The sequence below is a fragment of the Durio zibethinus genome, chromosome 6, assembly GCF_047325235.1.
Source record: "Durio zibethinus cultivar Kanyao isolate XHJ-2024 chromosome 6, ASM4732523v1, whole genome shotgun sequence".
Classification (NCBI taxonomy): domain Eukaryota; kingdom Viridiplantae; phylum Streptophyta; class Magnoliopsida; order Malvales; family Malvaceae; genus Durio; species Durio zibethinus.
This window is the reverse complement of record NC_143167.1, coordinates 28,730,439-28,757,305: the sequence shown is the minus strand read 5'-3', so window position 1 is coordinate 28,757,305 and position 26,867 is coordinate 28,730,439. Positions and strand designations below refer to the sequence as shown.

Sequence of the window (26,867 nt, the reverse complement as noted above, 5' to 3'; positions counted from 1 at the left end):
AGAAGATAGATTGTTGAGAAGAAGATGAACTTTGGGGGAATTGGATTATACTGCAATTGCATGCATTGTAAATGATTGATTGAAGAACATCAACTTAGATGATGACTTCCCCTTATTATTTTTTGATTCCACCAATGACCTAGATCCGAAAAGCCACAAATCAACAAAAAAAATTTAAATATTTTTTCTTCTTTTACAATGAAAAATTCAAGATTTAGACAAATGAGTATGTGTTTTTGTTGGGTTTCTTGTTATTGATGATGATGATGTTTATTGATAGAAGAATATCAATTCAGATGATGATTTCTCTTTGTTATTTCCCAATTCCACCATCAACCCAAATAAAAAAAACTCAAAAATCAATAAGAAAATTTCAACTTTTTTCTTTTAAATTCAAAATTTTTTCTTTTTTTCTTCATTTACAAAGAAAATTCAAGATTTTGACAAAATGGATATTTGTATTCGTTGGGGTTTTTGTTGTTTTGATGATGATGATTATTGATTGAGGAACATCAACTTAGATGATGATTTTACCTTATTATTTCTCGATTTCGCAATCGACTTAGATAAAAAAAACCTCACAAATCAACAAAAAAATTCAAAATTTTTTTTTTCATTTACAAATAAAAATTCAAGATTTTGACATATGAGTATGTGCTTGTATTAAGATTCTTTTTGTTGTTGATGATGATGATAATTATTGTTGCATTTACTTTAAAAAAGAGATAAAAGAAAGTCATTTCCATTGTTCCTCATTTTAGATGATCCCCACTTACTGAAAATTGTGAAAAATTCATGCTTCCATACTAAGGTTTTTTTGAAAAGTTTGAATCTAAGAAATAGCAAACAAAAAAAATATTTGAGAAAAAAACTAGAGTTTATATGATTAAGTATTAACAACATTAATTAAAAATAACGGAATGACATGAATACACATCTTAGAATGGTTAAGTGTCACTTTTTAAATCTCAAGAAACAAACTTAAATCACATTTAACCATATAATATACTTATGTAATTTATCTTTTTATTTAATAAGAATATTTATAAGATTGACTTAAAAGGCTTTAATGAAAAGATTTAACATTTTTTAACTATATTTATTGGTTGCACCTATGATTCCACAAACTTCCACAACTCATCAGAAGAATAAACTAACCTGTAAATTTCTACAATGAATTGTTTGTATAAGGAAGACACTGTTAGGCATGTAACTAACGGAGGATGCCATTTAACCATGAAACTTTGATATGCTGATCCAGAGGAGAAAATAATTTCCCCAAATATGATAGGATTTACAAGGCATCAATATTTCCCATTCGAGCTGCCTTCCTCAACCCTTCATCCACAGTAAATATCCAATAACAATTATATAGCCAACTAATTGACGGGGGTTTAGTCCGCTTTTAGAGTAGACAGACGAAAGAAAGTAAATATGGAGTTTGGTTTCATTTACATATTAGTTATCAATATTACATCCACTGAATTAAAGTGGCCTGATCTGTCATATATGCCTATAGAAAACAGCCTTTTTCAAAGTTATTTTGCACTTTGACACATTGCATTGGTTTGGTATGTTCCACTACCAAAAATCGTTTGTCTTTTTGCTAGGGTAATGTCCTGTCCTCATTTGGTCCGTAAGAAGTAAGCTCTTAGTCTATTTTATTCTTTGAGGTAAGACAGAATTAAAATTTTTTAGATTAAGTTGTAACATCTAATCTTCTATCTTATAATTAAAAATTAACCGCAGAAGCATTTCGGGTGCACTTAGTTTAAGACATGATTGGGTCAGAGATTGGATTTGAATCGTGAAAAGTAACTAATGAAGGCAATATATATTGAATTTTCCAAAGAAACAGAATTAATTTGGATACGAAAGTGAAAGAGGAAAATGGTGGATGCATTGTAATTTCCTCCACTTTCTTTGATTACATCAGTCAATGACTTACATATAAAGCAATTAAGGTAAAGTGGAGGAAAATTCAAGAAGGCTTTAACATAACTTTTGTTTTTTTTTTTCTTTTCCCGAACTTTCTACTCTCTTCTGTAGGTAAAATGAGAGAAAATTTAAGAATACTTTAACATTAATAACATAGAAAATGCCAATACAAATAAATAAATAAATAAATAAAAACTGTTGCAATCTCCTACTTTAATTAAATCAAGATTTTTTTCAAACTCCTTATTTTCTACAAAACTGCAACAACTCGAATATATGCTTTTATGCAAGATCATTATCCATAATAACAAGTAGGGATGGTAATGGGTAACAAGTTTTGCTTGCCTTAAACTCGATATGATCAGATAAAAATGTTTTTTATTTTTTATATTAAAATTTGATCTAATTAGATTTTGTATAAAATTATATTCAACTTAATTCAAAATTAATAAAATATTAAATTTAAATATAAATATTATTTTTTAATGTAAATATAAAATTAAATAAATATAAATATATATAATTAAATAATTAATTAAAAAATTATATTTATATATTAGGTTGGATCAAAATAATTTTATCTAAAATTTAATTTTGACACTTATTATTATTATCCGACTCGAAATTAAATTTTTTAAAAAATAATTTTATAAAATCAAATCAGATAAAAATTTATCGCATATAAATTTCGTTGTCATTTCTAATAAAAAGAAAACAGTTTACCATTAGAAAAAAAAATTCAAATTAGGCACAAATTGTGAAAGTAAAAAAATTAAAATAAAATTCATAAAAGTGGTAGAAATCAACTCTTCAGAAGATCTCATCGTTCTTCACTCATTCTAATTTGACTCGAAATTAAATTTTTTAAAAATAATTTTATAAAATCAAATCGGATCAAAATTCACCGCATATAAATTTCATTGTCATTTCTAATAAAAAGAAAACAGTTTACCATTAGAAAAAAAAATTCAAATTAGGCACAAATTGTGAAAGTAAAAAAATTAAAATAAAATTCATAAAAATGGTAGAAATCAACTCTTCAGAAGATCTCCTTGTTCTTCACTCATTCTAATTTGTCTTCCGCTAACCAATTCTCCAAAATATTTTTCTTTGTTTGGATTGAGCACCAGCCGAGAAAAATTTCAATGCCTCAAAGGAATTAAGTTTCCCTCTAGTTAAATCCAGAACCCTAATTTCCCAACTTAATTTCCATGCCCAATCTTGGAATTTGAATCGCCTCATTATTTGCTCCAATCTCAATCTCATGGACAATAATCTACATTCCAAGCTCTAAGGCCGATAACGAATCCAAAAAAGAAAAACTTAAACTTGAAAGAATGAAAATTGAAATAGTAAGAAGAAAGGCGGAAGATAAAGGCCTTCTAAATATAAGAACGAAAAAATATTTTGATCGTTGAAACTTAATCAACGGCAACATTTTAAATGAAAAATTATTTTTTATTTAAAAAGAAATTATTGATTCAAAAAAATTGTAACTACTTGTTAGAGACCACAATCAAAACGGAAAAGGTATTTAATGGGCACGAAGAATCGCTTAATGATATTGCCAACTTTCAATGCAAATTACGCCATTTTTCACTAAAATTTTGACACTTTTGCTATGCAAATTGGCTTCTTTTACGTAAATGAAAAAATGAATCGTTGAGATTGTTAAATTTTAATTTAAAAATTGAGTTGAGACAAATTGACTGAAACGTGAGTTTTAAAACGAAATTTCATTTTTTTAATGAAAACGAAGTTGGGGAGGAATGGAGGATGCTTCTAAACCTTTGGTTTCGGTGATTATCTGAGTTGAGAGAATGGAAAATAATTGGATGCTATCTGTCCGCTGGTAATGAATTCTTTTATGAAAAAATGGCAAAAGTAACTCTTCGTAGGATAAAATTGTCCTATGTGATTCTGAAGTTTCATAATAACGTGGCATAATTTCGTCCTTAGATCTATTTATTGATGATGTGTCCTTTAATCTTTCCGTTAACAGTCTCTCTCCATTTGATAGTAAAATGGAGATGAGCCGAATCCGAAAACCTAGCCGGTAAGTAACCACCACCACCCCCAAATTCAACCAAATTTAAAATAGAGCTCACAAAATTTGCAATTTATTTGTTTCACTTGACTACCCCTCTATACATTTCCTTTCAATTCTCAGAGATAAGAGTATTTTGCGGGTTAGGGCTTGGGTTTGGGTTTGAGTTTGAGTAGCAAAAGTTTCAAAATGGAAGAAATCACCCAAAGTGTTAACAACATCAACTTGGGCGCCGATTCCCAAAAGAAGAACCGGATTCAAGTTTCCAATACCAAAAAGCCCTTGTTTTTTTACGTTAATCTGGCCAAGGTTTCTCCTTTTCTCCTCTTCACTTCTCCAATTCTTTCTGTTTTTTCCCTTTATTCAATTTTGTATGCCTTTGCTTCCAAATAAGGTGCTGGCTTTAAATACCACCGTTAAAATTTAAATTTTGGTGGGTTTTAGGGTTTTTCTGGGTATTTATTTTGACAATTAGGGAATCTAACGTTTTAGCCGTTTGTTCGCTGCAACTGGGGATTTAAATTCTTTATTAATGCATTGCATTACATTACATTGATTTCGGATTTTTTTTTTCTCTGTTTTATTTGCAGAGATATATGCAACAGCACAATGAGGTGGAGCTGTCTGGCCTTGGCATGGGTATTCTTTACTTCTTCAGTTCTCTATTTTTATTACTTCAATATCATTTCACCTTTTTGTCAGATCTGAATATTAATAAATTATTCTCAGATATGAGTTATTGTTTAATTTCGCCTTATCATCACAACATTATTTTGATGCATATGTATGAGTTTTCGTTTAGTTATTCTCAGCTATTCTGGTCACTCTTCCACTTAATTTGGCTCAGGAATTATCGATAGGTTGTTTGTTTTACACCTGTTTATGTGCTGTGAAGATGCTGTAAAGCTTTTCTCAACTTTGTCTTTCTCAAGTGCAAAGTGTTTGTGACTTAATTTTTCTGGTGCTGCTCCTGCTGCTTGTAGTTTATTTCTGGACCTAATTATTCATATATGGAACCTAAATCAATTATGTATGCTGCTTTTTGAGAATTGCTGCAAATCATTCTTTTCATTTATCATGCCATATATGCAGCTATTGCAACGGTTGTCACAATTGCAGAAATTCTGAAAAACAATGGTTTGGCTGTTGAGAAGAGTAAGATGTCTTCCACTTTTTTTATTTTTTAATTTATTTAAAATATGTGGTCATGTAACCATTGAGTCCTGATAATCATTGGAATCAACCTGCACCTCTACAGAGATCACAACTTCAACAGTTGACATGAAGGAGGACTCTAGAGGGCGGCCTGTCCAAAAAGCAAAGGTAAATCACCTTAATAGCTATTTGTGCTTCCTTTTGGATATGCCATGGTTTATGTAAAAACATATTTGCAAGCTGAGATACATTTGTTCTTTCCAGATAAAGTTAAATTTTAAAAGTGACCTAGGGAAATTTTATATTAAATTTTTGTTTATTAAACACTCCCCATTATTGGTGCTTATTTATCCATAATGTTATAGTCGCTGTAATATTGATTTTTATCCTTCCTCTTAGCTTGGGTAGTGATAGATATGCTTTTATGTTTTTTTTTTCTCAGATTGAGGTATTACTGGGGAAGACAGAAAACTTTGATGAATTAATGGCAGCTTCTGCGGAAGAAAGAGATGCTATAGATGGAGAAGAGCAGAGCTGAAGAAGTTTTTTGCTTTCGAGTGGTCAGTTCTTAATGCTATGGTATGGTTAAGGCAATTAGGTTTCTTACACATTGTAGGTGTTTGAGTTATCTTGGTCTTGCTATAGGATGGTAATTAAAAAAAAAGGTTTTCCTTTCAATATTCAATTTTGTTAACTGATTTTTTTGGCTTCTATTTTCCCAAATATGTTGATGCGGTGTTGGTATCATTGTGAACTATGCCTTTGTTAATTAAAAACAATTATGATTTTAATTAAAAACAATTATGATTTAACCTTCTTTACATGTTGTTAATCACTTTAGGTATGTTTGATTAAGATGTGGCCTGCAGAATGTTTTCCTGTTTTTTAAACCAGTTAGGAAGACATTTGACTGCTAACCCTGCAATTTGAATTGGTCCTTTCCTTGCATGTACTGTAACTTTAAAAATGTTTGTAATACTCCACCCAATCTAATGGATTGAGATAGAAGATCAACTTTTTCTTTAAGAAATTTGTTTTATGCAATCAACTTTTTTCCGTTCCCTCCTGAATGTTGTTGATTCACCGTAACCTAAGAGTTGTGAACTTGAGAAAATTATACAGGGAGAAACGCTTTATTCAACTTTTCATGTAAGATATTCGGGCTCTTTAACAAACATAGTGTGCAGTTAAATTGAAGCTGACGGTTTTTAGAACCTTTTCCTTTTTCTAAAAGAAGGCTTGTCTAGCAAACGCTACAAAAGTGAGAGACGATCCACTCAACTATGGCATTGGCAGCCCACCAAGTTCTAAAGTAGAACCATTTTATGTGCAGGAAATTCTCCTAAAATGCAAAAATCTAAATGATAAAAAACAATGCAAACTACTCCATCATTATAGTGCTTCACTTTTCTCTCTTCAACCCCATGGCCATTATTCCCATGAAAGTAAATGTATGTGTTCTTTGGTTAAGTTATCGCAATTTCTATTTTCAAGGATATCATAGTTATAGAGCTTCTTCTTTCTCTGTTAGTATGCTCTTGCGCGCCTCATAGCACATGAATGAAATCCCAGCTGCAGGGACCAATTTCATGCAGCTTGGACCCAAGCCTCTATAAATGCCTGAGATTCCTTCTTTCTCAAGCATACTTGTTAAAGCATGAAGCATGTTATGGTATTGTCTTCCATTAATTGCCCCAGCCTGCATCTGCTTGCGAGCCACCTCAAGTGGGAAAGTTGCAGTACTAGAGATTGCACCAGCTGCTGATCCTATTAGAAGAGTCATGATATTTCCTATTTCCTCCTCCTTAGAAGCTTGTTTATAAGCTTTTCTTAACGTATCATAAGCAAAATAATTAGAGGCAGCATAAGGAACCACTCCTATCAGACTCGGAGTAAGGCCTTTGTAAAGTCCTGCTGCTCCTTCTGCTCGCACAATTTTTACGATCGCGTCCAAAAGATTCTTGTAATCTTCCTGCAATCAGAGCAAAGCTATAAGGGATAAAAGATACTTTCAATGAAGAATTAGAAATGTTAATTAGTTCATTAGTCCTTCCCAAAGTTCATGCTCACATTGACAGTTAAACGAGTTTTGAGCATCTCCAGAGGGTATGTGCACAAGGTAGAGCTAACTCCAGCAACAGCACCAGCAATAAATGAGGCCGGAAGAGGGAGTTTGGGCTGTTCCCCAAATTCAGTTGTCAACTGTTTCTTAGCAGTCTCATATGCAAATAACTGCACAAAGGATCCGCAACAGGATAAGCGTTTAGTGCTAATAAAATACACAAATTATAGCATAATTTTAGGATAAAGTCCAAATCAGTTGGGTGCGAGATAGTTTGTGAAAAACACCTTGAGTATTTAGACCAGTCCATTAGATATGTACAGACACAGGCAACGACATAAAGGAGCCAACAAGTAACAACACAAATGGAAGAAGGCCGCTAGACGCAAATGCGTCAATGCACATTCTGCTAATCAAATGACTTGCCAAAGAGGAAATGCAAGCAAATGAAAGGAAAGGGGAGAAGAAAGCCCGACATTAATCTTGAACATAGACGACCATTAACGGGAGCCTTATGGAACCAGATATGGCAACCAACAAAGGCACGAAGAAGAAGAGGGACAAATGTTTTGAAAGATAAGGATCATTCTAAGGTTTCATTTACTTGTAAGGCTTTTTTTCTTTTCATCTCTATGTTTGTTACTCTTGTATACTACCGACCTAAATTAGCAGGCAATCCTAGAATCAAGTATCAAAACAACATTGATTTGCATGGCATTTAGGACTCCAGCAGAAAACAGTAGATAAACAGGGTTGCTCCTCTTCGCAATCAAAGAGACAGCCATAATATTTCAAGCGTGAACACATTTCTGTACGGTATCTAGTCTAGTTAATAATCTCGGGGTTGATGGACCTAGAAACCAAGTCTCGAGACACAAAAACAAAATAAAGAAAATTAAACCAAATATCCAGCATGAGAATCAATCCTTCCAAGGTCAAAATACACACAAAAAAAAGAAGGACCAGTAAATAAAGGAAGCATATGAGAAAGAGAACCAAAATATGAAAACAATAACAGTGCAAACAATTCAATATTTAAGCAATTACTAAAATCGAAAAACATCATGAAAATAACAAATTCTAACCATAAGAAATGAAGTCCCTAACTACACACCTCAATAGCCTTACTTGGCGCAACCCGAATGACATTCACCAAATTGCCCCTAAACAAGCCTTTCCATCCCTCACTCCTCATAATGTTATCAAACACTTCACTCATAGAATCCCCACAACTCCCCACCATCAAATGCGTTTTTAAGGTCTCCAATGGAGCCACAGCAGTCCTAGATACCGCACCTGCAACTGCCCCACTCATCAACCTCCTTAATGACTCATTCCCAATTTTAATTCTCAACTTAAAGCCACCCTTCTCCTTCTTCTCCTTGACCAACCTCTCGGCAATCTCAAGTTCATCATCCAACAACAGTTGTGGAACCTTCTCAAGTTGAAACCCAGGTTCAGAGACTGAAACAAATTGTGTGTGTAGGCTAGCACAAGGGAACCTTGCAGCATTCTGTAGTGAAGTTGGAGGGTTTGGTGAGATAGCAAATCCAATCCCAGCTTGATTAACACTAGCAAAAAAGCCATACGCTTTCAAACTAACTCTCTTACGAGGAAAAGAGCATTCAATTTTGATACCAGAACTACAAAAAACCACGTCTTCGTTGCCATGTTGAACAACTTGTAAACTCTGTTCAGCCATTAGTCTCTAGCTTCAAAGAAAGTAATAGCCTTTCTCCTTCTAAAATACTAGTAATATAAACTTGTATTTGTGTAAAGAAATGGTTTCATGCAAATGGGTATTCTCAAAAAAAGTTTGTAATAAATGCTAGCTGATGGGAGTTGGATAAATTGGCTAAAAAACAAAGAACATTTAGAGGAATACACGAAAGAATAGGAAAAAGAATAAAGGGTTATTGAGATCTTCGAGGTTTATGGATTACAGATGGTTTTGATGAAGTGGAGAAAAAAGGAGGTTCTTTCTTCCTCTCTCCCTCCAAAGCCAAAAAGTTGGACGAAAGAGAGGAGGAAGAGATGTGGTTGTGCTGATGTCGGCTTAATCTTTCTTTGCTTTAAAAGGTGTTCCTTCGCTGAAAAGAAAGGTCACAATTTTGCGAGTTGCAATGAAGGTGAATTTTTCGACCAAAAAAAATTTATCAATTTACAAAACCCTATTATAAAAAGGAAGAAATATTTGATGCTCTCTCCGCATGGTAAATGAATAGGATAACACATATTTTATTTTTTAAATATATATTAAAAAAATATATGTTATCGGCTTGTAAAATAAATTTTTTTTCTATTAGTATATTTAATAATTCTTCTTATAAAAATGTATCAAAACTTGACCAAATGCTTAAAATTGAAACAAACATGAGAATTAATTATCAAAAAAACAAACAGACAAACGTGAGAAATGAATTCAGAGTCTCCCGTTCTGTGAAACATTTTTATTAGTATTTTTTTCATCTCAAATTATTTGAATATTATTGATTTTTATAAAATTAAAAAAAAATGATTTTAATATATTTAACATTAAAACTTAAATTTTTTTATAAAATTAAAAATTTACCATTTTTAATATCAAAATATATAAAATATATATAAAATATAAAAATTTTAGACGTTAAAAATATATAATTTTGAAACTTCACAAAAAGAAAAAATGAAAAAAAAAAACGGACAGAGGGAATGAAAATGGATTGGCAGCAAAAGAAAAAACTAAAGATGAAAGATGGAACGTGGATTGGAACAAAAAACAAAATCTGCGTTGGCAACTTTGTGCCAATCGTATATATTGAGGATATATCTTGAAATTGTCCATTTCTTTTTTCAACGAATCTCAGACCGAGAGATACTACATTTCTTGCCACAAGATTCAGATAAAATGGATGCTTTTCCTGAGAGGCCGGAGGGGACCCTCAAGGTCTAATAAGCAGCTGATCTCAGACATCTTTTGAGCCACATGTGGACTGCTGACACAAAATTCTGGTTTAAAATCCTGGTTAACTCACGGTTAAAGGCAATTGCAGCATCACCATCGTTGACAAGTCCTGCTAACCCAAATATTAAAGTGAGTTGTATATTTTTCTTAGCATTGAGACTTATTTCATTTGCTATGAGGCTAAGAGGAGAAAGAAAGGGAGGACCAGCAGAATCAATACTGCAAAAATTTAAATCTGTCTTACAAAATAGAAGATTTAGTACATATATAACTCATGTTTCCAGTAAACAAAAATGTGATTGTATCTAACCCAAACCTCTACAAGCTTACCAAAATGATTACCAATTAGTAATTTCATTTTGTTTTCCCTTTCTTTGAAGACCCTGGGCCTTTCTTTGTAGTCTTCTTGTGAAGTTGCCTTTTTGGTTTCAACATGTTTGAGCCCGATGAGGACTTCACTTCTTCATTGTTTCTATGCCTTGCTTTCTTCTCTTTCTTCACATTATAAATGGTAATAGCCTGATTCCAAAAAGAAACAACATAAGGTTGAGAGGATCATTAAATTTACCACCAGATGAACCCAACTACATGGCTCAAACTTACCTTGTCAACATTGAGTATCTCATGGGAATGCTTAGAGATTAGCTTATTGAGAACACTGTCTGTTTGCTCCTTTTCTCGCAAGCCTATCCCGGATCCTTCAACAACTGGTAAGAACTGAAAAAAAAAAAAAAAGTAGAAGAGAAGATATTGGAGCAAGCCATTATAATCTATGAGAAATATTTACCACATTGAAGCAAAGGCCAAGAGTGCTAACCTTGCGATGCTTTGCTTGTTTTTTAGCAGGCTTTTCCCCTGGTAACTTCCTATCAAATTTCCCCCCACTGGCTGTAGAAGTAGCAGCCATCCCGGCTACATTCCCCAATTCCTCTTTACTAACTTTCTTAGATGGAGCCTGGGTTCCCGTTATAGGCAGAGCTGTAGCAGCAAGCTGAACATGGCTGCAGCAAACCATTTAAGTTAAAATCAACTCAACAAAAATGTAACAACTAGCCAAACTCTAAAACCAGCGGTAAAAAAAGAGTATAGATTATGGAAACAATCAGAAGTGTATCCTCTAGGAAGTTATAAGAAACCAGAAAAGGAGCGATAAAACTCAACCAAAAATCTAGTTTACTAGAATAATGTGTCAGAACATTCTCATGAAGAACCAGATTAGTTTAGACAGAGAAATTATGCCTATAGAAAAGAAATAAAAGTTGACATCAAGCAACCCATTGAGTCATCGACGTCTAACAGAAATTCCTATAAACATGGTCTGCAATCATAGGTTAACCCTTAAACTACTAAAATGTTATATATGTTGAGGTATAAGGGAATTCCATCAAAGAATAGGAATTACATGTTAGAGTAAGACTAATAACGTTAAATGAAGAATAAGGCTAAGAGACTTATACCAATACTGTGTCAAATATGATTAAGATATAAAAAGAAAAAAATGAATTATCTCTACTTCTTGAAAATAACCTTGGCAAAACACCAACTTTTGCAGCTTGTTTAAGTTCTGTAGGCGATTCTTCTCTTGCTTCTCAACTCGTTTCTTCTTATCATCTTGTCTTATAGCAAAAGGATCCTCTCCTGGCTCTGCCAAAAGCAACAATCATGATCAACGAAATCAAATTAGTCCACTATGTCCTTTTGATATTTGTAAACTTATAAAGTAAATGCCTATCTATTTCTCAATATGTAATATATTTATTACCTACAAGGGCATTTACATTGTATTTTCCAAAAAGTCAAACATAGATAACATTAGGTGGCTCTTCTCTAAGGAAACACTCCATTTGATACTCACCATCAGTCATCTTGGCCTCAATGATGGGTATGTCTTTATCATCATTGACACAATCATAACCAAAGCGACGTTTCCATGTACCAGTCTGTTCATCCCATATGACTTTGTCCTTTTTACGTTTCTTTATACCTACAAGATATTTCAAAAGATAACAGGCAAAAAAGATTCTTCAGACAAGGGAAATGAGATTTAACTCAAAATTCTAAAATAGCCATGTAAACTTCAGATGATAGGTAAACTGAATTACCTTTCTTTTTAGCAAACTCCTCCCATTTTGTAGGAGGTTTAGGCTTTGGAAGCTGCAAACACAACCACAGGAAAGCATTTCAGGTTTATGGCACTTTACGAACTAGATTTGTGAATGCAAATGAATAAGTAACTAAATACAATTCAGATTCTTTTGCTAGGATATAGTTATTCCTTACTTACAGTAGTACAAAAAGTCAACTCTAAAAAGAATTAAAGTAAAAGGTTAGGCTTACGTGCTTCTCCCTTGGAAGTTTTGTTGTTGGGGGAGGCAGCTTAACAAGCGGCCCATCTACATCTTCAGTTGAAGGTAAATTAAAAAGAGTATCTGCAACTGCTTGAACTAACTTAGTACCCTCCTCTAAACATTCCTTTACTAGCTCATCCCTAAGCACATAGGGAAGCAGACAGAAGATCAACAAAGGAACAAAAATGCCAATAAAGAACAACTTCTTCACAAACCAACTAAGCAAATAAACAAAGGGCAGTCTGAGCTTTGAAAAAGACTAACTTAACTAGCCTTGAAGAAAACAAAGTATCCAAATTCTGAAGTATGTTCGTTTAATTGAATTTATAGCTTCAAACCTCCTTTGCCCCAGACATTTCTCATGATTCTAACGAAAAAATCACCCAAAAGAGAAAACCAAAAAAACCCATATGACATAACATCCATAAAATCAGAAGAGAGAGAGAGAGAAAGGAAATTTCTTTGAGGTAACTTACTATTAAAAATAGAATTATAAAGGAAAAAAGAGGTAAACCTAGAAGTGGGAAGGGACGGGAAGTTATGAAAAGGGTTAAAAGCCAAGAGATGTCCCACGTCTACTTGAAAAGGTTTCTGGCTCTCCATCTTGCTTTGCTTGCTGACTGGTGCTAATTGCTAAGCTTTGCTTCGGTCTGGCTTTTCAAAACCTAATGCCGAAAGCGCAAAACCAGTCGAGACAAGCGCCTATCAATTATCGAAGTATTTTGGGTCTAAGCTTCAATTAGAAAACAGCCATTTTATTAGCCGAAGCCCGATAGAAAATCCACCTCTGTCTTTTTCCTTCAAGTAAACAGCACTCAAAATTTTTAAATTTTGAATCAAATTCTAGTTTAATTTTTAAAAAATTTTAATAAAATTCCAATTACTTAAAGTTATTATATTTTAATCATTTCATTTATAAAATGGTTTAAATTTATAATAAATGCTAATTAGTGTCACATAAATGGTACAATCTCACATGATATATTGACTAATAGAGAGGCTAAAATAAAATTTCATTCAAAATTTAAGAAATAAAGAGGCAACTATTTCAAATTTTTATGTTTTGAATATATTTTATAAAATATTAAATTTAAATAATATTTTTATATTTTTTATTATAATTTATTTATTTGTTAAATATCTTTTGTTTTTAATAGATTTTCAAATATTAATTTAAGTTGAAATTTCAAAATTCTTTTTTAAAAAATCCCATATCATTTTAAAAAATTAAATAAAAAATTTTATATCAATTTATAAAATTAAATAAAAAAACTTCATATCTTTTTCAAATATTAAGTAAGAATTTTCAAATCATTTTATATTATTTATTAAAATTTTATATTTATAAAAATTTTAAAAAATATACAATTAAAATAATCCTTATCACTTTTGATTTGTTAAGAAGAAAATTTGTATTATTGAAAACACTATTTTTTATAAATATGAAATTTTTAATAAAAATATATTTGAAATATATTTTTATTAGATTAGTAAAATTATTTTTTAAAATGATATGGAAATTTTAAGTTATATATTTTAATGATATGAAGATTTTTATTTAATTTTTTAAAATGATATATAAAATTTTAAAGGGATTTTCAAAATTTTAACTAAATTTTAATTCTTAAAAAAATGTTTTTCATTAAAAACAGTATTTTACTAATAAATAATAACTTAATAAAAATAAAAATTATTTTAAATTATAATATTTTATAAAATATATATGAAATGTAAAAATCAAGTTTTTTCTTTAATTATTTTTATTTTTTTCCTTTTTCTTCTTTATAAAATATATTTTATAAATATATTAGAAAAGTAAAATTAAAGATATTTAGCATTTTAAAAGAAAATTAAATTTTTTGGATAGAAAACAATATTTTTATTAGGACTTATTAATAAAATAATAATTTTAATATAAAATAGTCATTTATTTTTAAATTGATATAAAAATTTTTCAAAAAAGATTTTAAACTTTTTAACTTAATTTTAATTTTTAAATATCTGTTTCTTATTAAAATATTTAACTAATAAATTATATTACAATAAAAATATAAAAAAACATTATACAATTTTAATATTTTATAAAATTATATTTGAAAAAAAAAAGAAAAGATAATAACATCTCTAATATTCAAATTTTGAGTAAAATTCTATTTTAATCATTTTATTTATCACATGAGATATCAGCTGATACCATCCATATACCTCAATTAGTATTTATTATTAATTTAAACAATTTCATAAATAAAATAATTAAATTATGATATCTTTAAATGATTAAATATTCAATTAAAATTTTTTAAAAATTAAATATCAAAATAAAATTTGAAGTAAAGTTAAGAACCTCTATTAATATTAATTATTTTCTTTTGGATGTCATTATTGAATTTTTCTTATAAATAAAATTGGTTTATTAAAAAATCTCTTTTAAATTATATTTATAATAATAATTTTATCTTAAATATAATAAATTTTAATTAGAAATTCTTGGAAAGTTGTCCTTCAAATATATAATATTCCATTAAAAAGGTAAAGCTTGTGATTTCTAAATTTGAAAAATTTTTAAATTTACAATTTGTGTACAACAATTTTGATAAGATTTTGAATAAATTTGCAGTTAGAATAAAAATGAAATTAAGATTACCTTAATTTTCCTATAAATCGTTTTAGGAAAGTTTGTATTAGGAAATTTGTATGGTAGCATATTACTATTTTATAAAAAAAATATAGTATAAAAATAAAAAAATTATAAATATTAAAATTTAAATGGGTTGTATAACATATATTTTTTCAAACACATAAATTTTTTTATTAACAAAACATACAAATTTAATTAAATTTTTTTTTAGAAACCTTTTTTAATTAACATGATTTTAATAATAATAATAAATAAATAAACACACAAGATTGGATTGTCATTAGACTACTAGTACCATCCTATCAAAAGGTACAGCTTAATTTCCATATTTACCCTTGTTATCTTCCAAAGAGATCGGTCAAATCCGTGGGTCACCCAATTTGTTTCACGCACAAATTCGAGGAAGCAACCAACTAAATTTTCACGGAAACTATTTCTCTCTCAACCTCTGTCCTCGTCTTCCTCCATTTCGTGAAACCCTAATTTCGTTGCAATCAGCCCAAATCAGCACATGAACCCTAATTAGCTCATAGCCGTTTTCCCTTTTCACTCCCTAGTTTTTCTAGAGCGAGATTTTCCCCAATTTTTCACCTTCAATTGTCTCTTGCTTTTTTTTTTTTAATTCAAAGATGGATGGCAACAAAGATGATGCCTTGAAATGCTTGAAAATCGGAAAAGAAGCGTTGGACGCCGGAGATCGTGCCCGTGCGTTCAAATTCCTCACAAAAGCTCGTCGCCTAGACCCAACACTTCCCATCGACAATCTCTTAGCAGCAGCAGCCGAAAGAGAATCCGACGGTCGGCCTGCACCCGAATCTCCCGGGTCCACCAAAGATCCTTTCGGTTCTTCTCCATCTAAGCCGCCCGATCAACCCTCAATTCGCCAAAGGAATCCATCAAATGGGTCATCTGCCTCTTCTCCGATAGCAGCTGCGGCCACCTACGCCGAAGAGCAAATCACAATCGTGAAACAAATCAAGAAAAAGAAGGATTATTATGAAATTTTGGGGTTAGAGAAAACGTGTTCCGTTGAAGATGTTCGCAAAGCTTATCGAAAACTGTCCTTGAAAGTTCATCCTGATAAGAACAAAGCTCCTGGCTCTGAGGAAGCGTTTAAGGCAGTTTCGAAAGCGTTTCAGTGCCTAAGCAATGAAGAAAGTAGGAAAACATATGATCTTGTTGGATCAGATGAACCTGTTTATGAAAGGAGAGCTTCAGCTTATCGTGGTGGAGGCAATGGATTTAATGGTTTTTGTGATACTGAGTTCGATGCGGATGAGATATTTAGGAACTTTTTCTTTGGTGGAATGCCTCCTGCAACTACCCAATTTCGAAGTTTCAATTTTGGGCCTGGAATGGGAACTAGAATGGGGGATCATGGCTCTACTGGATTCAATATTCGGATGCTGATTCAGTTGTTACCGGTTCTGTTAATTCTCTTGTTCAGCTTTTTACCGTCTAATGAGCCTGTTTTTTCACTATCCAGGTCGTATCCTTATGAATACAAGTTCACAACGCAGAAGGGTGTGACCTATTATGTGAGGTCGACGAAATTTGAGCAGGATTATCCGGTTTATAGTCCTGAGCGTACAAAGATCGAGGAGCGTGTTGAGAGAGATTATTATTCGGTTTTGGCACAGAATTGTAGGTTTGAGCTGCAGCGGCAGCAATGGGGGTTTATTCGTGAGACACCACATTGTGATTTGTTGCAGAAGTTTCAGTCGGCAGCTTAATGCTTCCATTGAGGTCTTTTAAATGTTCCTGTATTTTTTGTTCTTTTAAGCTATTAGTATTTTTTAGTTTTAAGATTTTGAACGATGTTTGGCTGTTTGTTCGTTTGGATGTTACTCTAAGCCAATAATTGTGACCCTAAGCATGAGTCTTCCATGGGACATTAATTTAACTAAAGAGTAATAAATGCGATTATGACCTGTCTATTTGCTATACAAATGCAGATATTCAAAATCTGGGTTCAAAGTATATAGTTTGATAGTTTGTTATGCATATTGATATTGATTTCCGAAAGCAACCTTATCTGTCTGAATGATGTATTTGTGCCTTAAGTAGAACAAGAGTGTATGCTGTTAACTTTGATGATGATTAAAATTAAATGAAGTTCGGTGAGAGTTGAAGCAAATTTCTTTTTTTTTTTTTTTCTTAAATCTGTACTAACTCTTTCTGACTTCATTCTTTTGCCTATTGAAAATAGTGCGTTCAACTTTCTTGAAGCAGTTTATTGCAGCACTAGATGCTAGTACATGTTATATAGACTTATGTTTGTTAGTTGTTACTAGGGGTGAGGTCTTGGGACTTTTCCAACCATTCGAAATAATGCCTCATCATTTTATTTTTATTGCAAAGCTAGCCTTTTGTCTAACATAGCTAAAAAAGGGGAAAAAGGTAAACAACACAAAAATAGAGAAAAGTAGGAGAATACATATAAAATAAACTACCTACCCCAGGAACTCAAGCTATCAAGCTGACTGATTCAGCCTTAGGATTCGTAAAGCCTGGGACACACATTAAGCTACTATGAAACATAGTCATGGCAATACTCATCTTCGTTGAAACTCCTTCTATCGTGTGTCCCTATTCAAGCCTATACACTTTATTATTTTTGTTTGATTTTAGAATTAGGATGTTGTTTGATCATGTGACAATGGTATCTTTCCATTTGTAGCATCTGATTTTATCATTTCATTGATCCCTCTAAATAAGAATATTTACTGTCTTAGCCACAATTTTGAACTCAATTAAATTACCTGTGGGTTTATATGAGGTGCCAGGAGCTTAGCTTACTTTCTACTTGAGATTTACCGCCCAGTGTCAATTTTTGGAGTAGGTGAGGTGGGAATTTTCATTATTGATAAATCTAATAAATGAATTGGATATCATCTGCAAGAAAGCATATATGTATATATGTATATATATATAGATATGTATATGTACGTAATGCATATTTATTTTTGGATCTAATTTGAGAGTACTGTTTAGTTCATAATGGAGAGATTCCTATGGGTTGTGAATGGTTCTATCACTTGAGCAGGTATCATCCGGATATCAATCAATACCTGTTGTCACTGCTTGCATTGATGTACATGTTTGATGCTGATGAAGGTGTTGAGAGGGATAACTTTTCCATCATCTTAGTAGGCTGGCTAACAATGTGCTGTTGTGATGCAGGTGGCAGACCGAATGAAGAAGGCCACACTTTTCACATTGGGCTGTCTGCTTTATGTGCTGAGCAAACACACAACTGCACTCTGTATTGGACAATACTCATGACATGGCAAAAATCTTTTGCAATTTCATAGTTGAGGTTCACAGATCATGATTAGAGAGCATTAAGACCACATACGAAACTTTTCGTGGTATTGACGTATTGTTTAATGGAAGATTCTATATATAGAGAGTGCGTATGTCCAGAATATTGTCTGGATCGAAATGGCATCTGCACCACCCATTTTGATGTTAATGGAGTTATTTTAAAAAGTTAAATTAACTGACAGAGCAGTCTTCAATTTGAAAAGTTAGCATATCGTTAAGCCTTTCATCCTCAAAATTTTTTTTATTTCTACCATAAAATGCTAATCTTGGTAGTAGCTATGCCTTGATAATGGATTGCATCAAGCAGCATTTTTGTTTCTGATATCCTTGTATGACTAAAACATTTTCACCATCTTCAGGGAGATTCATTTGAAATATACCAAGCTTAAAAAGATTTTGCGACATTAGTTTCTATATATAGAATCAAGTCACTCGTGGTTAAACTCAGCAGTTTAATTATTTACCGGACTGCTCTCCTCACAGTAGTTAAATATTTACCTTTGGCAGAGTTTTTCATTTGTGAAGCAAATTTTTGGTTTAACTGACGTGGTTAGCCTAGCAAATGAAGTTAATATATTAAAATTTTATTGAAACCATTTTTAAATCCTATTTTTGTTTAAGTAGTTGGGGCTACTCCAACCAAACAAATGTAGTTTCATCTGCCCATCCTTCGTGCCCTTTTATTAATTAACCCGAAAAGAAAAAACTTCCTGTCTATCCGCCCTTCATTCATTATATTTTTTTTGAAGATATTATTTATTTTTTAAGTTACACTCATAATTAGGGTCGGCAAATTTACCCGAATCCGTTGGGTTCCGATCCGACCCGATAATTTAAAGTCAGATTTTTTTTTAAAAAAAAATGGGTTTCGGGTCGGGTCGGATTTAATTTTTAAAATTTCGGTTTCGGGTCGGGATCGGATTTATATGAAACCCGAACCGACCCGACCCGAGATATTTACTAAAATACCCTTAATATATATATGTAATTTTTTTTTTGGGTTTCTGAGTTTCGATTGCTTTCAATGTTTTTGTTTTTCGTCCTACCTATCCTTCTCATCTATTCGATTTGTTCAAAATTTCTCATCCACCTATCAAATTCCAGCCATCCCACCTGTTTTCATCCATTTAACTTCCATCTATTTAGCTTTCTTCCTTTGAATCTTTCCTCTATTTCAACAAAAAAAGCCATCAAACTAGAAAGAGTAAAGTTAACAGGACAGAAAGACAGACGAGTTGCAACCATTTGTAATCTCCACAGTGCCAGGATACCAACAGACAGCAGTTTTGAGGTAAGCCAAAATCATCTCCTTACCCTCTACTGTTAATGTTATGTCGAGCATGTTGAGTTTTTACAGAGACTTGGATAGTTTCAATTTCGATTTCAGACAAAGCTGAAACTCTGCTAACCGGTTGTTCTGGTTCATGTTCTGTTGCAACTTGCAAACCATGTTTTGTTACAAACCATGTGCTGTTTTCGAAACCATGTTCTGTTGCAAACCATGTGCTTGCAAACCATGGGAGGGGTTTTGGATAAACTTTTTGCGTCTCTGAGGGAGTTGAAAAAAGCTATGTTTTAAAAATTAGTTTTGTAACTTTTCAAGAACAAAGTAATGCCCTGCAGAATCGGAAAACCTTAGTTACGATTATAGGTTTTCCAGGAATCTTTTCGGGTTTCTTTTTCTTTAAGAACAAAAAAAATTTGAAAAATCCCTGCAATGTAAATAATATTTGTAATGGGTCGGGTCGGGTTTTATTCGGGTAAATAATATTTGTAACGGGTCGGAGTCGGATTTTTCACTAAAACCTCCGAACGAGGACAGGTCGGGTATCGGGTAGAAACACTAAGGCTTCGGGTCGGAGGCGGGGAAAGCAAAAATCCGACCCGCCCCGCCCTGCTGCCATCCCTACTCATAATCAATTATATTTATATAATAAACTATTATATTATTAAATAATCATCTAATAAACTATAATTTTTTTAAACACCAATAATACAAAGAAAGATAAAAATTATTTTATTTGATGATGAGATAATATTACGACATTTAAATTTGTTATGTTTATTTACTTGGTCAAGTTTTTGTCAATCCAATCAACTCTCTAAATCATTTAGATAATACACACTTAGCTATCACGTCATATTTATCTAAGGAACTAACTCCCCCCCTCAAGGAAAAGGTTATTTCAATATTTCATTGCTATTTCATTAAGACATTATTTCATACCTAAATATTTGACTTTTAATTTATTTGTAATTATTAAATATAATTCACATTTGTTTAAAATTATCAAATATGATTTTAAACCACTTACAAGAACTCTTATAAAATTTTATGTATATTTCTTATCAATTATTAATTATTCAAATAAAATTATTATTCATTATCTTATATATAAGATAAAGAAGAGGTATAAGACATAATCCTCATGCTTTTCACTTAGCTTTATTTCTCCTCTATTGTAGCTTTTCACACGCACCTTTTTTTTTTCTCACATTATTTCATATATTTTATTGATTTAAAGGTGGAAACACATCCCGAAAGAACAACTTTAACATCTATTTACTGTACTTCATGGCTACAGTTCAGGCCATCCAATTTCGAATGATCTCTTACCAGCTCCCTTCAGTTAAGAAACAAAAAATATCATTGATAAAATTTTTATAATATTATAATATTAATTTTTATCCCAACCTTTTTTAAATTTCAGAGAACAAAAATTAATTGTAATATAATATTTAATAATGTTATACCAAAGTTTAGAGATTTTTTTTTTTCAAAAGGAAAAGACTTAGCACCATTACAAAACAAAATTTGATAAGGGTTTTTTATTACAAAACATTTGTTAATTACTTTTATAATAAATTTGGTAACATATAACAATTAAAGTATGTAATATGAAACAAAAGTGATAAAACTTTTTATTTACAACATTGCATTATGTATTACAACATAATCATTTGAATAACGCTATAAGAAAAACATATAATATGAAAAGAAAAATAATTAAACTTCTTATTACAGCTTTTTATTACGTGTTATAAGGTATTATTATTCATTCTGAAAATAAATTCAGTAATATATTAGTAATTTGAGACAAAATTTACAAAATTTATACTAGTAAATTATGTGAAGAGCGATGGATAAATCCCATTGGCTGCTTGAAGATCCCACGGATTGCTATCTGTTGCTGGTCTTTTCAACTAGATAATATCCGTCGATAATCCAGCCCATAGACGGCCTAGATCCTCTCTAACAATCATCAACGAAAATTGAAAGGTGCCCAAAGCCCAAAACTTTAAAATAATGCCGCTTAAAAGAACGAATCCTATTGGTCATTTGTAATAGCACATGGATCAGGACTTCAACAACTTAACAGTCGTCGATAACCCATCCAATCTACGGTTCATATTCTCCCATTAAAATATTTCCTAAGAAGGACAAAAATTTCACTTTTTCCCGCTTCTCCTAAATTCCCCCTTTATATACCCCCCAAATCCTGCCCATTTCTCAATCAAAACTTCCTCTTTAAGTTCTTTCTACTTTCTTGCTAGCTGTACAGTTTTGACCGTAATCAAGTTATCCTACCGATGGCTCGTACCAAGCAAACAGCTAGGAAATCAACCGGTGGCAAAGCTCCACGTAAGCAGCTAGCTACAAAGGCTGCTCGCAAATCAGCTCCGGCAACCGGAGGAGTGAAGAAGCCTCACCGTTTCAGGCCAGGAACTGTTGCTCTGAGAGAAATCAGGAAGTACCAGAAGAGCACTGAACTTTTGATCAGGAAGCTCCCATTCCAGAGGCTGGTGAGAGAAATCGCTCAGGATTTCAAGACTGACTTGAGGTTCCAAAGCAGCGCTGTCGCTGCTCTTCAAGAGGCCGCTGAGGCTTATCTCGTCGGTCTGTTTGAGGATACTAATCTCTGTGCCATTCATGCTAAGAGGGTAACCATCATGCCTAAGGATATCCAGCTTGCTAGGAGGATCAGAGGAGAGAGAGCTTAGGTTGTTTGTTTTTAGTTGAATAATGTCTAAAATTAGTGGAAATCTGAGGTTTTGGTATCATTTGTGGAATTTGCTTTCTGAGCAAATGTTGATGTAAATCGCTGGAATTTTAATGGGTGCTTGATTACTCTGTTATTGTTCGGATATATGTTTTTTTAAACTGATTCATCCATTTAAATTTGGATGCCTAAAGGAAAGCGAATCTTTGGATAAAAACTCCAAAGTTATTGATTTACATGTTTTTTGGCTGCTTTTAAGAGATCAGATCTGGTTAGGGTTTTCAGATCAGTTCTTTTGATTGGTTACAGGCGAATTCCAGTGCAGTCTTTGAATACTGCCCGTCAAACATCTCTTTCTCAAATTAGGGATAAGAATTTACAACATGTAGTCGGGAAGTAACAAAGGAGAGATGAGTGTGAAACGGCAGCCACGATTTTTTACTTTCTGTGTCTACCTTGGCTGAATTTTCAGTGGCAAATGCAATAATTTATATAACCTGGCTCTCAAATGTCCAGTGGGCGTGCCGGAGTGGTTATCGGGCATGACTAGAAATCATGTGGGCTCTGCCCGCGCAGGTTCGAATCCTGCCGCTCACGCTATTTTTTTTCCTACTGTAACCTGTTAATATGTTTTGGGATGTCTGAGGCTGAGCGGAGCCTATATTTGCCATTTCTGGTTTCCATTCAGTTGCAAGGTGGAGGTGGAAGAGAGTTAAATGAAGCAGAAGTGAATTGATAACATCCAAGCAAAGAAATGTTACATTTTCTGTATTTCGTTTTTATGCTAGATCTGGATTACATGTTTTGGCCATTTCGGCCTCTGAAGCTGCTTAACATGCAAATAAATAACCCTCCCAAATAATCTCTTCAAAGAAAAATAGAAGTAGAATCAATATTTTGAACTACTACAAGTACAATAGGAATCCCCAATGGCTCACTTGTTATGCTTTTATTACCATATCTTCCTGTCTGCCCTTCTCTCTCAAAAGTTTCATTTCTAATCCCAGGCATTCTGCCATTTTGCAAATCTCCTCTGACTGCGGATGGGACTTGTCACCTGATGAGAACCCATGCAAAGACAAAGAGCTGTTGATGTCACCGACATCCACCCAACTAAACCCCACTTCCTTCCTCACTCCCCTCTGTCTCATCCTTTTCCTTAGTTTCGCTACCTTCTCCCAATGTCCCATCTCAGCATACAAGTTTGACATCAACACATATGGACCCGACTCACTGGGCTCCATCTCCATCAAAGCATCAGCTACCCTCTCACCCATCTCTACATTTCCATGTATCGTGCAAGCCCCCAGCAAGCTTTGCAGCATAGACAATCCTGGCCCTCCTGGACTACAACCCATCAGTTTCTCTGCCTCCTTCAATCTACCTGCACGGCCCAACAAATCTACCATACAAGAATAATGCTCTGGGGATGGTTCAATCTGATATTCTGTCAGCATTGAGTCAAAGAGCTGTCGACCCATATCAACCATTCCATTTCTGCCACAAGCTGTTAGTACGGAAAGAAAGGTGATTGAGTCCGGTTTGACTCCGTCCCCTTTCATCTCTTTGAATGAAGTCATCACTGAATCATAGTCTCCATGCCTTGCATGGGCGGATATAATTGATGTCCAAGCAAACTGGCTCTTCTGAGGAATCTCACTGAAAACCTTTCGAGACTCAGAAATATTACCGCGCTTTGCATACATATCGAGGAGAGCATTGGACACTATTGGATGAGTATTGAATCCAACCTTTAGTAAATGCGAGTGGCACTGTTGACCATGTTTTAGAGATATATCTTCAGCAGAGCCAATTGCGTTCAAGACACTACCGAAGGTGTATTCATTTGGCTTACATTCCGTAACTGCTGATAGAAATTTCCTCAAAGCTTCCAGGCACTTTCCATTTTGAGCATAGCCGGATATTAAAGCATTCCATGAGACAATCTCTCTGCATTCAAGTTCCTCAAAAACCTTAATAGAGTCTTGTACCAACTCAAACTTAGCATACATGGTAATAAGGCTATTGCAAACATTTGATTCTGACAAAAAGTTACCCTTTAAACAACACGCGTGAACCATTTGACCTTCTTCCACTAATTTCCTAGTGGTTATGGCATGGATCAATCCAACGAATGTAACATCATTTGGATAAACATCATCCAATCTCATTTCATTAAAGAGGCATACAGCATCCTTTTCATCAATGGAAATCATTGTGGTCCATGAGATCACGTTACGCTCATTCAGTCTTTCAAATACCAATTTTGCATCTTCAATAAGCTCACACTTTGCATACAATGACATCAAAACATTACCAACAGATACATGTGTACCATAGCCTCTTTTTATACACAAACCATGAATTTGTTTTCCAACGTCTAAGTTCCTCTGATGGCTACAAGATGAAACCACACCAGTAAATGATACATTGTCAAGCTTCATCCCTTTTCTCACCATTTCAATAAACACCCAAATTGCTTCCAACCCATAACTAATCTCCTGGCTATACCCTGAAAGCATTGCATTCCACGAAACTAAATCTCTATTCTGCATCTCATCGAATACCCTCTGAGCTTCCCCCAAACGCTTCCACCTTGAATACATAGTTATAAGCGCGTTTCCCACAAAGACCTCACAATCCAATCCAGACTTCATCACAAGAGTATGCAACTGCAACCCCAAAAAAAAGCCTTCAAGGTCCAAACAGAAAGAAAGAGCTGTGGTACAAGTTATTGCATCAAAAGCAACGCCATTCAAATTCATCCTCAGAACAAAATTCAACGCTTCTTCACTGTTTTGAAACCCCGAAAGCAGAGTATTCCACGAAACAATATCGGGATTATTTAAGCCCTCAAAGATACAAAAAGCCTTATGAAACTGCCCAGATTTAGAGTACATATTCATTAATGAATTTGGAACCGTAATAGAGGACATGAGCCCAGAGGTGATAGCAAATTTGTGAACCTGAGTCCCCTGCTTTGAATTGCCGCAAGAGTCCTTGAGAGCCAGAGCCACCGTAACTTCATCAATGGCGTCAAATCGGCCTAATTTAAGGAGTTCTTTGAGCTTTTTGAAGGCGTCAAAGGGGAGATTAACACGCAAAAAAGTGGGCAGAGAGTGATTAACAGCGGAAAGGGAGGTTGGGTTTGAGTAAGGACTTTCGTCGAGTAACTGGTGAACATGTTTAGATGAGATCAAGTTTCTTAAAATTGTTGACCGTTGCTTGGTGATATAATGAAATTGGCGGGCAATCATGAGAGTTTCATAAGAGACAGTGATTGAAATGAAAAGAAAATTGAAGTTACACCTTAAACCCTTCTAAAACCCTCTTGTTTTTCGTTTTTTTCTTTTTGTAATAAAACTTGATATCAGAACCTGAGCGATTGAAGAATGCCACCTAGCCAAAAACCAGAAACTAAAAAGTTGTATGGGCTGACCAATATCCCAAAGAAGTGGGCTTGGCCTACTAACGTTTTTTTTTTAAAGGAACCATTTATGATTTTTTGCTATGGAAATTTTGAAGAGATTTGTGTTTAAATTTCCACTTTTTTTTTTTCATATAAATTAGTTGATTATAATCAGTGTTGTAAAATATATATATATATATATTTTAAAAAGTAGTTTTGTAAAAATCATAAAATTGGTCATTGAGTTATTTGATATTTGTTTAAAAACTTTAGTAAATTAGAACTAATTGTTAATGGAAACTTATGATTTTCTTTAAAGAGTATTAAGATTTGAAATAAAAAAATTTACTTAATTTTCATTAACTTTATCATTCCAGCCAAATATAAAATGTTTTCAAAATGAAGTTTTGTTCAGCATTTTGTTATAATCAACATTCATATTAATTCCTAAGTTATTTTTATCAGTATAGGCCGGTGATAGAAGGGCTAATGTTAGAATACAACTTAGACTACACATTTTAAGTTGGACTTACTATATAAAAAACTTAAATTCCGAAAATATTTATATCACAAATGCTTTTTTTTTTTTTTAATTTTATCCAACAGTAAGTAGTTTGACAAAGTGTTACATTATACAAAAAGGCTTTACACCTCTTGATCTAGTGATTAAGAGGTTTTCACGAAGGCATGTGATTGTAGATTTTAATTTCATCATTTTTTTTTCTTGTAAGGGTTTTACCTTTTTATGAACCAAAAATGCATAAATAAATAAAAATTTTGGATTAAGAGGAAATTAAGCAAAGATTGGAATACTTTTATTGCAATTAAAAAAAAAAAAGTTGACATTAAAGATACTCTCGTGAGTAATCAAGCATAGGGCCAGCTAGAAATGCTAACTATATTTTTCTAAATAAGATTTCCTTGCACCTCCTCATCTTTAGCAAGAGGGATTTGTCTAATTATTGTCGTAATGATTATAGGATTATTAGACGTAAAAA

General features: G+C 32.9%; 4 protein-coding genes, 2 non-coding genes and 2 pseudogenes across 8 annotated transcripts; 4 read left to right on the top strand and 4 right to left on the bottom strand.

The window, feature by feature from the left end:
* Window positions 1–3,427: 3,427 nt before the first annotated feature.
* On the bottom strand, window positions 3,428–3,560 carry LOC149518544 (small nucleolar RNA snoR86). Its single transcript, XR_016343383.1, has one exon. It is a non-coding gene; the product is annotated as a small nucleolar RNA snoR86 (small nucleolar RNA).
* A 421-nt stretch (window positions 3,561–3,981) lies between these two features.
* LOC111285771 (uncharacterized protein At2g34160-like) lies at window positions 3,982–5,961 on the top strand. The gene is made up of 5 exons (XM_022875371.2): window positions 3,982–4,294; window positions 4,576–4,624; window positions 5,078–5,140; window positions 5,244–5,308; window positions 5,583–5,961. Exons 1-5 carry the CDS (start codon window positions 4,175–4,177, stop codon window positions 5,676–5,678), a joined length of 393 nt encoding a protein of 130 aa, XP_022731106.1. The 5' UTR covers window positions 3,982–4,174; the 3' UTR covers window positions 5,679–5,961.
* A 284-nt stretch (window positions 5,962–6,245) lies between these two features.
* LOC111285770 (adenine nucleotide transporter BT1, chloroplastic/mitochondrial-like) lies at window positions 6,246–9,249 on the bottom strand. Its single transcript, XM_022875370.2, has 3 exons — window positions 8,317–9,249; window positions 7,211–7,372; window positions 6,246–7,112 (listed from the first exon to the last, which is right to left on the bottom strand). Exons 1-3 carry the CDS (start codon window positions 8,902–8,904, stop codon window positions 6,645–6,647), a joined length of 1,218 nt encoding a protein of 405 aa, XP_022731105.2. The 5' UTR covers window positions 8,905–9,249; the 3' UTR covers window positions 6,246–6,644.
* A 1,096-nt stretch (window positions 9,250–10,345) lies between these two features.
* On the bottom strand, window positions 10,346–13,249 carry LOC111286529 (ribosome biogenesis regulatory protein homolog; annotated as a pseudogene). The gene is made up of 8 exons (XR_016343001.1): window positions 13,009–13,249; window positions 12,484–12,634; window positions 12,249–12,300; window positions 12,002–12,130; window positions 11,674–11,790; window positions 10,964–11,147; window positions 10,750–10,863; window positions 10,346–10,665 (listed from the first exon to the last, which is right to left on the bottom strand). The product of XR_016343001.1 is annotated as a ribosome biogenesis regulatory protein homolog (transcript).
* A 2,239-nt stretch (window positions 13,250–15,488) lies between these two features.
* LOC111285404 (chaperone protein dnaJ 49 pseudogene) lies at window positions 15,489–18,577 on the top strand (annotated as a pseudogene). Its single transcript, XR_016343000.1, has 2 exons — window positions 15,489–16,878; window positions 18,316–18,577. The product of XR_016343000.1 is annotated as a chaperone protein dnaJ 49 pseudogene (transcript).
* Window positions 18,578–21,964: 3,387 nt separating this feature from the next.
* LOC111285351 (histone H3.2) lies at window positions 21,965–22,607 on the top strand. Its single transcript, XM_022874764.2, has one exon. It carries the CDS (start codon window positions 22,051–22,053, stop codon window positions 22,459–22,461), a length of 411 nt encoding a protein of 136 aa, XP_022730499.1. The 5' UTR covers window positions 21,965–22,050; the 3' UTR covers window positions 22,462–22,607.
* Window positions 22,608–22,975: 368 nt separating this feature from the next.
* TRNAS-AGA (transfer RNA serine (anticodon AGA)) lies at window positions 22,976–23,057 on the top strand. The gene has a single exon. It is a non-coding gene; the product is annotated as a tRNA-Ser (tRNA).
* Window positions 23,058–23,188: 131 nt separating this feature from the next.
* Window positions 23,189–25,951, bottom strand: LOC111286484 (Pentatricopeptide repeat (PPR) superfamily protein). The gene has a single exon (XM_089762582.1). The coding sequence runs from the start codon at window positions 25,715–25,717 to the stop codon at window positions 23,402–23,404; it is 2,316 nt and encodes a 771-aa protein (XP_089618708.1). The 5' UTR covers window positions 25,718–25,951; the 3' UTR covers window positions 23,189–23,401.
* Window positions 25,952–26,867: the final 916 nt, after the last annotated feature.

Excerpts from the sequence above, each read along its gene's own strand:
- LOC111285771 (XM_022875371.2), top strand. The coding sequence starts at position 4,175 with ATGGAAGAAATCACCCAAAGTGTTAACAACATCAACTTGGGCGCCGAT. Across the intron at positions 4,295-4,575 it reads TTTACGTTAATCTGGCCAAG|AGATATATGCAACAGCACAA; the intron begins GTTTCTCCTTTT and ends TTTTATTTGCAG. Across the intron at positions 4,625-5,077 it reads GCTGTCTGGCCTTGGCATGG|CTATTGCAACGGTTGTCACA; the intron begins GTATTCTTTACT and ends CCATATATGCAG.
- LOC111285770 (XM_022875370.2), bottom strand. The coding sequence starts at position 8,904 with ATGGCTGAACAGAGTTTACAAGTTGTTCAACATGGCAACGAAGACGTG. Across the intron at positions 7,373-8,316 it reads CGCCAAGTAAGGCTATTGAG|TTATTTGCATATGAGACTGC; the intron begins GTGTGTAGTTAG and ends TCCTTTGTGCAG. Across the intron at positions 7,113-7,210 it reads AAACTCGTTTAACTGTCAAT|GAAGATTACAAGAATCTTTT; the intron begins GTGAGCATGAAC and ends CTCTGATTGCAG.
- LOC111285351 (XM_022874764.2), top strand. The coding sequence starts at position 22,051 with ATGGCTCGTACCAAGCAAACAGCTAGGAAATCAACCGGTGGCAAAGCT.
- LOC111286484 (XM_089762582.1), bottom strand. The coding sequence starts at position 25,717 with ATGATTGCCCGCCAATTTCATTATATCACCAAGCAACGGTCAACAATT.